The following is a 12,488-nucleotide window of genomic DNA, read 5'->3' on the forward strand; positions in this document are numbered from 1 at the left end:
TTTCTCTCTCTCTCTTTGGATATGTCACAATCTGCAGGCTCTTAGATCAGTAGTATTCACAGAAAAATCAACATAATCTCTTGACTATCATGTCATAGGCTCTGTGTCATCAGACAGCATAAACCAACACAAAGTGCTCTTCTTTTCAAGGATCTCAAACTGATCACGACAAGATGCTGATAGTAATTCCAATAATAATCATGAACAAATATTATGGAAATTGTAACTATAAATTCAAGCAATTTGCAAAGCTTTTATAGTCTTTATCCTTAATGTATTATTAATAGCAAATGATATAGAGCTTTCTTTCTTTCCAGTTTTGTCTAAAGAAGGTTCACAAATATTTTTTATACTGCCTTTTATTTCTGGGAAGTCAGATTTCTTGATTTTTTGTTTGTTCTTGACCATTGTCACATTATTTTTTTTTTTTACTTTTATGTCTGGATATACAGTTAAGATAGAACATCACCTTAGAATTATATATTATTAGAAGTACTTATGATCTTGAAAATTTTTGAGTTATTCTTTCTGATAGAAGAAACATTCAGCTATCAACTACAGAATGGAGCTGGAAACAGTTTTACAGAATAGTTTCAATTACATAATTAGAAGCTAGTTGAGTAACTAAATAGGATCACTACATCTGTACATAGACCCTATAATTTTCTTAGCTAGGCTTCTGCTAACACTAAACACAAATCTCAAATATATCATAAAATGAAGTTTTGTCAATAAAATCAATTTAGTTTTTAGATAAAAGAGCAGGGGGCAAGCAATTACAATTCTAAAATATTTTAACAGCAGCTCAGATACTGATTGTTCATCTTGGAAGCATTAATATTGATGTGCACCTGGCAGGTGTTTGGTTAACTAACATGGAGCTTAGCATGACAGGCTGAGTGTCACTTTTTCTCTGGAATAAGGGAAATGGAAAAGATGAATAAACTTTGAGGTTAATTTAGCTTTCCTCCTGAAGTGTCAGCTTAATAAAAGTAGACTCTAGTCCTGTTTGTACTTTCAATTGTCTTCTTGTAAGAATCATTGAAAAGAATCATGACCTTCTCTGCTACACTTAGTTTGAATGATGTAAGCTATATGAAGTCAGGAAAAATCTCATTGGAAAAGAGGAAACCAGATACCTAAGAGAGAAAAAGAAACGTGTGTCAGATAGTTGGTGGGTTTTGATAGGGACATCTGTGTTGGAATGAATGATGGAGGGTGAGTAGGAATGTGGATGGAAAGTATTGCTCTGACCCTAAATGTGTGTCATAAAATACATGAAACTTGTTCATGTTATATAAATTTTTAAGAATTAAAAAGAGGAAATCTCATAACACTTTCTAGTGCTTTTTTAGGGCTCCCTGGATGGCGTTAAAAAGAGGATCAAAATAAACTCAAATGATAAAGGTGGAAGGACATAATTAGCTAATGTTTGGGAACCTGTGAGAAAAGATTTGCTCTAATTTTAATATGTAAGAATGCTTATTCAAATTTCAGTAGGAGTCATGTATTAGTTATTAATAATGCAGTATTCATTTTTTGGTAATTCATACATGTCATCTTTGAATATTATGATAACTGTGCACTCCATGTTATTTTGTCCATTTTACTGATGGGGAAACAGAGACCAGACACAGAAAGGTACTTGCTCAGGGTCTGGTAGAAAATTGTCAGTGGAGCCAATTAAAAATTATTTGGATCTCCCTTCATATATGATGATGTTAACCTAAACAGAATTTTATGAGCTGAAGTTTTCCTGAGTTGAAGAATTTTCTGAGTGAAGTCCAGCACTTGAAACTGGAGGGTACACATAGTTAATTATTATCCAAATCACACTAATCACAGTGACTATTAATGCAGATATTTGACTCTCTTGTGTTAATTAGAAAAATTAAATGAACTATTTAGCAATTTTTAATATTATAAAACTCATGAAACATTTAAGACTGCTCTGAGAATTGAAATAATTTTTTTGAAATTGCTTTGTTTTGACAATTTTTACATAATTGATTAGGGCCAAAAGGGTCAAGGGCTACAGGAAAGTAGGTAAGAGTATTGTTTCCACATAATTGCTTTTTTTCCTCTGTATCTGTGGTAAATAAGGAGATAAAGGGAGAAGCCCCACCCAGCCTCCCACCCATCCCGGGTTCCAAATGTGGGGTATGCTCCAAGGGTCCTGCCTGAGTGGTTTTGATAATTCAACAGTTCTGAAATGCTGCCAATTTTGCTATTCCAAGCACCATGAAACCTATTCAGAATCCACTGCTTGACACAGTCCACTTTCGAGTCTCTGTTCACTCAGATTTTCACTGCCAACACATGGCTGAGGTTGTTGATTGATTTGTTCTGTCCTTCATCCTCTGTTGTGATACCAGGTGTCCTCTGCAGGTTCTGATGAACTGACAAATCCTCCATGTGCATCTGAGTATGCTATCCACTGCATTTTCTGAGCCTCTGAGGAGGCTCAGCTTTGGCACTTGCAATCCATGGTCAGACCATGGAACCTGCACTTTTCTTCGTGGTTGGGGTTCTGAGTCTGGCAGTTTGATTGGGGAGATCCTCAAGAAACTTTTTCTGAAGTGATCCTAGACCTGATTCTTGTATGTGCTTGCCAGTACGGGGTCCAGCACAGTCTGTCACCCCAATCAAACTTTGCACATGCTGGTCATTGCAATTGCTGGGTCAGTTCTGTTTCCAACCCTGTCTTCCACATGGACTGAACTAATGGGTGTTGCAGTCAAGCCTGATTCTACCCAGCCGACTCAGCCCTCACACAAACCGGTGTGAGCTGCAGTGTAGATGGAATGACCTACAATAACCCCCACCAGGCCCGCCCCCTGCCCTGGTTCCCGTGCTTACCTGTATGTACAGCAGACTGGTCTAGTCTGTCCCACATCCCATTCAGCTCTCCTACATGTCATTGAGCACTGAAGCCTAGTTCATCCCAACCAGGCCCACTATCCAGCCTACGCATGTGCTGGTGGGTGCCGTTCAATCCAGCCATGTCTACCCCAGCCCTGTTTTTCATGCTCTCCAGTGGAAGTGATAACCCAAGAAGGAGGTGCCCACTGTTTCCCTCCTGGGCCCACTCCAAGATCATGCACTTCTCCAGTGGTTCTGTAGTTTAACTTGACAGATTTAGCCCCCAGTGCCAGCATCTGCCAGCTGATGCTGTGGCAAAGCCCAGCCAACCTCAGACATTCTGATTTATGCTTGCACAAATAGGGACAGTCAGCCATGCCTGACTTTCCTAATCTGGCTCACATGAGGCCTACAGGTGGTATTGTCACCCTGCCCAGTCTGGTCTGCCCCCGTCCCAACTCATGCTCTCCAGTGGGAGTGGTTTTCCAGCAGGGTGGCCCTCCAGGTTTCCCCTACCAGCTTTACCCACCCCTCCCTGGTTCTCATGTGTGCTGGTTGCGTGCTGCAGCCCAGTGTGGCATGGCCCCACTCACCTTGGCTTTTGCTAGTGGGTGCTATAGCCTGGCCCAGCCTGGCCCACACAAAATTCCAGCTGACACTGGTAACAGTTACACTCTAACACCCAATCCCAGCCATAATGTGTACTGGTATATATTGCAACCGAATCTGGCCCGACCCATACTGTTCTGGTATTCGGATTCGCCAGTGGGTGATGTGAACTGGTTCAGTCCGGTCTGCCCCTGCCCTGTGCCAAAAGTATGCTGGTGGATACCATTCCCTGGCCTAGTCTGGGCTGCTCCCAGTTCTTACATTCACCTATAGGGACTTTGTCTTGTCAAAGAAGCTGCCCAGGCTCCTCAATAAGAACCTCTCCCAATGCCAGATTTCACGCATACTGGTGGGTACATGAGCCAGCCCTACTTAGTCTACCTCCTGTCCTAACCGGAACAGTGGCCTTTCCTGACTGGTCTTCAACCCATTCTGGTTCTTACTGTTGGATGTTTCAGCCCAGCCAATGCTCGTCATATCCAGATGTGGCTCACACATGGTTCAGTAGGGGCAGAGACCTAGCCTAGTCCTTCCTACATCTACCCTGGTCCTCCAGTGCCCCAGATGGTGCTGGAGTCTGGGCTGGTTTGGTGTGTCCAGTCCCACTCAACTTGTGCCAAGGGAGACTGTAGCCATATCCAGACCAGAACACAGCCCCAACTCCAGTCCCCACACTCACCAGTGGGAAACCTCAACCCAGCTAGGGTGTACTCTTAGCTCCCCAACCAGGCCTGTTCTCAGCCACAGATTACACGCATGCCAGTGGTTACTCTGACCTATCTTGGCATAGCCCCTCACCTAATCTGGCCTTTGCCATAGATGCAGTGGCCTAGCATCCCTAGCTCATGCAGACCAGCAGGTGTATGAACCTAGCTCGGCATGACTTGTGCTCAATCCTGACTTCTGTTCTTGCTTATGAGCAAAGGTTTGTTCGGCCCTGTCCAGTCCTCCCCCTTCCATAACCAAACCACACATTAGCCAGCCATTGGAGCTACTTTGCCCAGCTTGTCCAATCCCGAGGTGTGGACCATGTGATCATCAGTGAGAGTTGTAACCCACTAGGGGAGTTTCCCCAGTTCCTCCTCCTGACCCACTCCCAGATCCAGAACTCATACATGCCAGTGGGTGTTAGGCCAATGCCCCGCATAGTCTGTCCTTCCAGTTTGGCTTGTATGAGCTGGTGAACATTGCAGCCCTCCCAGCTACAAACACACCCTATTTTAGGATGCACATTCAAGTGCTGCTGCCTTGACTTTTCTACACTGTTTTCAGTCCTTTACCTGTGAGTGGTGGCAGGTCCCATGGTCACAGCTGGCTCAGCCCATCACTACCCCAACTCTTGAGCTAACTACTGGTACTAGTATTCCCACAGGCTTTGGCCCACACATCCCCCACAGAATCTACCCCCGGAAATGTTTCTCTCAAGTGCTGGTTAGTGTCTTGGCCCTGCCTAATGTGACCTGTCCCCTGATCCAACATTCTGTCAGGTACTAGGCTCTGGCCCTGCTAGAGAAGCCCCCAGCCTTAGCTACTGCATGGACTGGTGTGTGGTGGTCAGCATTGTTTCATGGTAACAAATTCTACAAGGACTCATGTAGGCTGGTATATCAGTCTGACCCAAAAAGATCATCCGGTCTCCCTCCTCCAAACCACCAGTTCTCAGTACACTTGCTTACCTTCAAGGAAAAGTTACTCTGCTGTTGGGAGTCCTTTAGGCTTGATTCACAACCCTCAAGCACAGGTTCAACATGCAAATACTCAGGCAGCAATTCCATACCCCCAAGACCCCAGAACTCTCCACAGCTTAGCCAGCAGGCAGAGCCTAGCATCAAATGGCACAGTAGCCACCCAGGCCCAGCTCACTGCGTGTTTGCAATGGCTGGAGCCAGGGCCCCAAGCACGAAGTCCGATCTGGCCCAGAAACTCCCAGTTGAAAACAGGTTGCTGGAAGTTCTCTTACCCAGACCCCAAGATCGCACCCTCCTGATCCCACACTGCACAATGTTGGCAATGCATGGAGCCTCGGCCTGCCCTGTTCCCCAAAGTTCTCCTCCCAGGGTATTCACCAGGAAGGGAAAAGTCTCTGGAGCCCAGGCATGCCCGGGTTCAGCTCACCAAGTGTTTGTGATGGGTGGAGCCAGGGTCCAAAGCATGGAGTCCGATCTGGCCCAGGACCTCCCAGCCCAAATTAATAATTTTAACAATTGCTTATCAGCTTTTGATTCTTAGCTTATGATTCAATTACAAAACAATGCTTTATAAATATGAAGCTACTGTGTGAAAATTCTTCTACTCCACGGGCTTCATACCATGGAGGAAAAATCCTACAGTCTGAGAGATTAAATTAATAGCAAATGAAGACACTTTGCATTTTAGGAGGTTTCTGGTTATGCCACTTTGCTCTGAGATTAGTCTCTCATGTTTTGAGCCAACGGCTTTTACCCTTAGAAATAGACAGTAGGTCTGATACTATAGCTCAATTCTCCCCTTAAAAAGCGCTGGGATTGTATATGGGTGTGATTCATGTCCTAGCTGCTCCACTTTCTATCCAGCTCCCTGCTTATGGCCTGTGAAGGCAGCAAAGGATGATCCAAAGCCTTGGGACCTTGCACTCATGTTGGAAATCTGGAAGAAGCTCCTGACTCCTGGCTTCGGATTGGCTCGGCTCTGGCCATTGCAGCCATTTGGGGAGTGAATCAGCGGATGGAAGTCCTTTATTTCTGTCTCCCCTCTCTGTAAACCTGCTTCCCAAGAAAAATAAATAAATCTTTAAAATAGAGAAAGAAATGGTCAGTCTCATCATTAGGAAGAAATTGAAACTTGAAGAATTCAACTCAGTTTGTCCAAGCCACTCACTTAATAAATGTTACTAGTGTACTAACATCTTTTTAATTTTCTATTTGTTCTTGTGTTTATTTGAACGTGTTATGAAGGGAGAGAGAGCAAAGGAAAGGGACAGAGTGATACTTTCCTTCTGTTGGCCTTGGTAGATGTGAAGCTAGGAGCAGGAGTTTCATCTGGGCATGCACATGGCCCAGTGTCTTCGCAGGTGGAGGCCTAATTGGCAAAACAGCAACATTGGACCACTTCTGACCCAGCTCCGTGTTAATTATACTGGGGAGCAGCACATGTGACCCAAGCCTGGGTGTCTGGACCCATGTGTGACTCCTATATGATGCTCCTGGATTTTGGCCTCTGCCTGTCCCATCCTTGGTTATTGCCAATATTTGTGGGGTGAATAAGTGGATTGAAGATCTCCCTAGTCTTTCTCTTTCAAATAAAATAAATAAATCTTAAAGCAATTAATAAATTAGCAGTCTGGACTTCAGATGGTGCCCAGATAGGATGCTGGCATGTGTAATCCACTGTGCCACAATGGTGGCCTGGCTGTCTCCACCTTTATTCATCTAAGTAGAAAGCATTGTCTAAATAGCATGCAGCCAAGGAGTCATTGGTCCCTCAAAAGAACAATTAGCCGTAAAAGTCCAGCGAGCTTCAGATAGGCCTATACAATGTACTACAGTCACCCGTCAGAGACAAGTGGAAATGCAGACAAGAAAGAAAATGCTAATCTTTAGAATAGAAGAACAATCAGTTAAACACAGCTAGAGTTCACATATTATGTTGAGTTTTGGGAGTATTTCTTAAAGGTAAATATGAAGATAAAAAATAAAAATAAATATGAAATCTTGTTACTGAAAATGATGAACAATTGGGAGAAATAAAGCAGATCAAAATCCTTCTATTAAAGCCGATTTAATTTGCAGTGTGGCTACTTGAATGACACAAACCTATTGCACATTTTCTGAGTACAGGTTTGATCCCAAGGAAAGAAAGGGGAAATAGTATGCTAACCATGTCCATTGCAGAGAGAAAACAGACATGAGAACACGTGTTGGAGTGATGTTGACAGATCACACAGAAAGAAGCTGTGCCCCGGAGAAGGTGTTAATAAAGATGTCTCCATGTAGAAGTTTCCATTCTGAGACTTTTAAGACTATTTTGCCTGCATATTCTTCAATCAGAGAAATTGGTGAGCTTTAAAGAAGTAAAAGAACTAGCAACACAATAAAAACACAAAAGACCAAAGACGTTATCACATTTCCATCGGTCAGCTCAGTGGATACCCCTTGGAAATGACCGTGGTTGAGAGTTGAGACCGTTAGAAGTCATGTTAGAAGTGCTTTGTCTCTCATTCCCTGAAACATTTTCCTACATTTCTGTTTGATCCCTGCCTGCCAAGGATTTACTTCTTGTAGGCAGTCCTTATCTCTTTCCAGTCCTTGCACCTGCTTCTGTTGCAGGCACTTCAACTAAAATCAATCTACTTTCTCATCCTTTCAATGATTCTTCTGTCACAAAGCAAGTATTACACATGCTCTGTGTCTCTCAAGATATGCCACTCTTGTCTCTTACCCATCTCCACTCTATAAATACTGTCACAAAATGAGCACTCACTAATGAGTTGGGGGAGAAAAAAAATATTTCCATGATGAACACTGAAGTAAAATGTCTTCACCCAGGATTAGCTGAAGATAAGAAAAAGAGAATGATTGATATTGTGGCACAGTGAGCTAAACCGCTGCCTGAGTTGTCACCAGCATCCACTGGTTCGAGTACTGGCTGCTCCACTTCCAGTCCAGCTCTTCCCTAATACTGCTGGGAAAGCAGCAAAAAATAACCCAAGTATTTGGATGGTTTCTGGTTTCAGTCTGGCCCAGTCTTGGTCATTTGTCAAAGAAACCAGGGGGGGTGGAAGTTGAAGAATAAAGACAATTTAATTCAAGCTAAGCTACTGATTTAAAGAACTTTAAGACTGGCTAAGAAAAGTAGTTATTTATGAAAGGTTAGCTACATATTTGTCCCTTTGAAGCCTCTTCCTACCACAGCAGTAGGGCTGACTGAGAGCAGCTGGTGTCTGCTGAGGGCCCTCTGCTTTTTTAATTGCTCTTTTGCAGGTTCTCCCTGGTGCGGAGGCCACAGTGTGGAGCATTCTTCTGAAGCTCAGCCTTCAGGGGAGGTTACTCTGTGCAGCAGACGCCAGTGCTCGAGGGGGTCCCATCCTTCTGAGCTGCAGCTTCCTCCCTCAGACACTGATTCCTGCAAGAGCTGATAGACCAGGAATAGAAGGAGAAATAGGAAAGAAAAGTGGTCCAAGGAAAGAGAGGAATGTTTTCAGCGTTTTAAGAAAAGCAAGAGTATGATGACATACGTGCTTGGGGCTGTGTTCAAACTTTTACCGGCACTTGAACACTTTTAGGTTTTGAGACAAGCATTACACACTACCTATGTCTCTGTTCCTCCACCTCCACTTCATTGTTTCTCATTTCATGGTTGAGTCTGATTTTTCTTGTTTTTATAGTTCAGATCATTTGAAACTATCTCCCTGGAGAAGAATTCTATTCATAATATGCACAGAGCTGTAACTTTTTTTTATCATCTGTGCACATCTCATAAACACTTAAAAATGTCTTAAAACCTTGGTGTTTGTGTGGATGGATTGTATACATACTTGCTGATTCATCCCATCCCTACTGTTTGAAGTGAAAACACAGAGTGAGAACATTGAAGGAAGAGCTGCCTTAATAGTTCCATTCCTGTGCCTGACAGGCCAGGGAACTATAACAATTCTACCTGCTCTACATGCAGAAATGCTGAACAAAACCCTTAGCAAATCAGCTGTGAAGCACTGGGAGAAATCCCTGTGCAAGCCTTTGCTACAATACCTGGTATGTTAGCAGCGAAAGTTTAATTTTTCTCACTAAGTGCAAATCCTCTGAAAATGGCTGTGACAAAGCTGAGCTTATAACTTTTCTTTGTGACATTGTTGAGATTATAGCTTTATTCTAGTTTACTAAGTTTGAGAGCAGAAAGATGAAAAAAGATACTAGGAAAGAATGGAAATATAGGCATTTGGGGGGAATAAAAATAATCCAAGAACATGGGGAATAATCTGCTTAGGGTAGACAGATCCTAGTGGTTCCCCCAAGATCCCTTGCAAAATTAGGAAAGAGAAGGAATTAGTGGGTGACAAAATGTCCCTGGGCACCATTGCTGTCATTTGACACTGTTTTGCCCTTGACTTTACCATTAGCCAGCTGGGGAAAATCCAATTGGTTATATAGTTCAGGTCCTTGTCTTCACTTGAAGATTGGAGATGTTGGATTAGATCACTCATATTTCTAACTAAACTATCGAAGGTACTAACATTACTATGTAGAAATTTTGACTAGCCCAAGGGAGTGATTATGTGAGGGTCAGAAGATGGCAGAGGCCTAATAGATGCTTCCCCCACCATTATTTAGATTTGTTTTTTGTATATTGGATTTCTGTTCCAGTTTAATTCAAAAATGCTCATTATACACATATTACCTAACATTTAATCTAGGAAGTATACATTTATTCATTCATCACCATAAAAATTCTGAGGTATCAAGTCATCTTGAATAATGGTGGAAGTATCACATATTGCTTTTCTAAAATCCACAACAAATATTTAAAAATAAATAAAAAAACATTTATAATCTCATTGCTCACTCCACTGAATGCAATTTATTGACTTATTTTAATTAGCCATAGTGAAAACTGTCCTGAATTTTTTGCTTTGTTAATTATTTAACTGTTGGTTTCTTTACAAAAAGAGAACATCATTTTATAAACAAAAACTGACCATGTGAGAATGTTGAGACACCTGCAACAGTGCTTTGAATTTTTCTATAACAAATTTTCAATAGGAAGTTAAATCAAATTAATTCACTTTGAACTTGCAAGATAATTAGAAGTCCTAACATATTTATGCACACTTTTGGAAATCTGATTTTCCTTTTTTAATGATGACAGAAGTAACCAAAGCAAAGTCTGCATATGGAAAAATAAACATCTCAGAACCAGGGTATCAAGTCTGAAATGTGCTTTATTCATTGGTTTCTTAGTATTGATTCATTTTTAAAGAGTTTATTCAGCAGATATGTTTTTGAAAACAAATATTTAGGCATTCTAAACTTTGGCTTTGTAATATTAAATAATGTATATTTTTTCTGTTTTATAATTGTTTTATCATGATTTTTTATAATCTGTTGCACTCTGTCAGATCACATCATGAAGGTATAGAAGAAATTAATACTAAAGAAGCTGGGGTAGCATAAGTCATCCAGGAGAAGTAAAAATGCAGAAGCAGGCCTATGTCTTCCTGCCATGTGTTCTGTTGATGCCTTAAGCACTGGGAAACTCTAGCAGTTATGTAATTGATTTATGTTGACTATGTGCAATTATACTTTGATTGATAGATTAATTACAAGTAGTAACTGCAAACAGCTCTTGCAAATTGGGAACTACCTTGCATTTCTGGCTTTTTCTGATGCACTGAAAATTCATGCAGGTAAAAAAGCAGCACATACTAAATATATCTGTACTTTTTATTTGATAAAAAGAAACCATTTTGTCGAAATATTTCTTTTACAAGAATCTGCAATTTTTTATTGGGAAAATCAATGGTGTTCATATTTTCTTTGAAATGTTTATTGAGTGTTCCTAACTAAACCTTGCTTCAAGCTATCAGAAAGCACTTTGTTAGAATGGGAGAAGGATGAAAAAGTTATTAATTTTAGGTGAATGAAGACTAAACAAGATAGACTTGTGACAGGGAAAATCCTCATTAATTATTAAACAATCCAGAGAGACAGTTTTACCAGCAAATTTTTCTTTGTTTTTGTTCCTTAAAGGTCTTTTATGACCGGCTTTAAATTATTGAGGTTCTCACTCACTAATGTTTAAATGAGGAGGGTTTCTCTGACTGAATCCCCACCATCACAGGCATTTTACTCCAAGGTAAAACCTGCTGTAGTGCGTACTAAGATCAGGTGGAGCACACTCGGTATTCTGGTCTGTAGGGAAAATGATGTGCATTTTATAGACATTAACAGAAGTACAATGATTAGAAACAGGGGTGTGTTTAAGATTTCTTCCAAAACTCAAACGAATATGGTTAGTTTCAGTTTCTTAATTTGAAAAAAGTATAAGTCTGTAATTCACTTCCACAGATGATTTCTTACACAGTTCCATTATAAAATTACTTGCAATGTATCTTTAAAGTGTTAAAGTTACCCTATTATCATTACATCTTTTGATGACAACCTGTAAATAGAGAAACAAAATCCCAGCACTTCCATTTTATAAAATAAAGCCCACTGATTTAATGCACTTATTTTTCAAAATGGTCAAACCCACCGGAGTGACTTACTAGTGTATCTGGCGTTGACAGTCTCGTGGAGTTCAGTCCTACCAAGGATGGAAGAATTTGAGACATCCAGTTTGAGATCATTGCCATGGTACTTATCACAGCGCCAAGCTTCAGCAGTGGAGGACTCATGGCTGTGGAGCTAATGAGTTTTCATTGTGACTGATTAGGATCCTGGTGCCTCACTGGCAGTGGGAGGCGTGACTGCAGCTCGCCACATCTAAGGCATGAAAGAGATAAACTTTCCTGGCTGTAATCACCAAGGAAAGCTTTCAGAGCCTCCTTTCCCACGCCCATGGAAGTGCACTGCCCTTTTACTTCTTCCCTTCCCAGACTCTTTGCGGATCATCAAACAAATATTCTTGATACAGCTTAGATGGCAATTATCAGAACAAGAGCCTGATGGAGGGGAAATGCGAGCCTTTCTAGCTCCACTACAGTCAGTTACTATCAACAATGTCCACTTCCTCTGGGGTTTGTGTAAGTATAATCAGCTGCTCTTTATGCTTCATAAAAAATACACCTTTGTAAATGGAAGTCTGCCAATGTGCACATTTGAAACACCAAATTTAATATCTACAGATTTCTCTGAGCAAGGGCAGGCAGAGTGGGTTTAGAAACAGCATGAAAATAAAATCTGCAAATAATTTCCAAGATGATTAGATAGAGTAGAGGAAAAATGTTTTAAAAAGTAACCTAAAATTAGCATGGTTGCTTTAAAAATATAGTCAAAGATTAATAGCTGCTGCCTAATGGCAAACATTCCTGGTAAGCACTTTAC

The 12,488-nt window shown here is 41.2% G+C and overlaps 1 protein-coding gene across 2 annotated transcripts in view; it reads right to left on the reverse strand.

The window, feature by feature from the left end:
- OLFM3 (olfactomedin 3) overlaps positions 1-11,945 on the reverse strand; it is a 46,008-nt gene extending 34,063 nt beyond the window's left edge. Inside the window, exons 1-3 of one of the 2 annotated variants that reach the window (XM_040998583.1) lie at positions 11,694-11,839; positions 6,013-6,027; positions 5,249-5,264 (exon numbers count right to left, since the gene is read on the reverse strand). In XM_040998583.1, the coding sequence (XP_040854517.1) occupies positions 5,249-5,264; positions 6,013-6,027; positions 11,694-11,839 (177 nt within the window). Of the gene's footprint in view, positions 1-5,248; positions 5,265-6,012; positions 6,028-11,693 lie in introns of both variants that reach the window. The other variant, XM_040998585.1, reaches the window with a different exon arrangement.
- Between the last annotated feature and the right edge of the window lie 543 nt (positions 11,946-12,488).

Source organism: Ochotona curzoniae, unplaced genomic scaffold (assembly GCF_017591425.1).
Source record: "Ochotona curzoniae isolate NIBS_2020 unplaced genomic scaffold, NIBS_Ocur_1.0 scaffold_1037, whole genome shotgun sequence".
NCBI lineage: Eukaryota > Metazoa > Chordata > Mammalia > Lagomorpha > Ochotonidae > Ochotona > Ochotona curzoniae.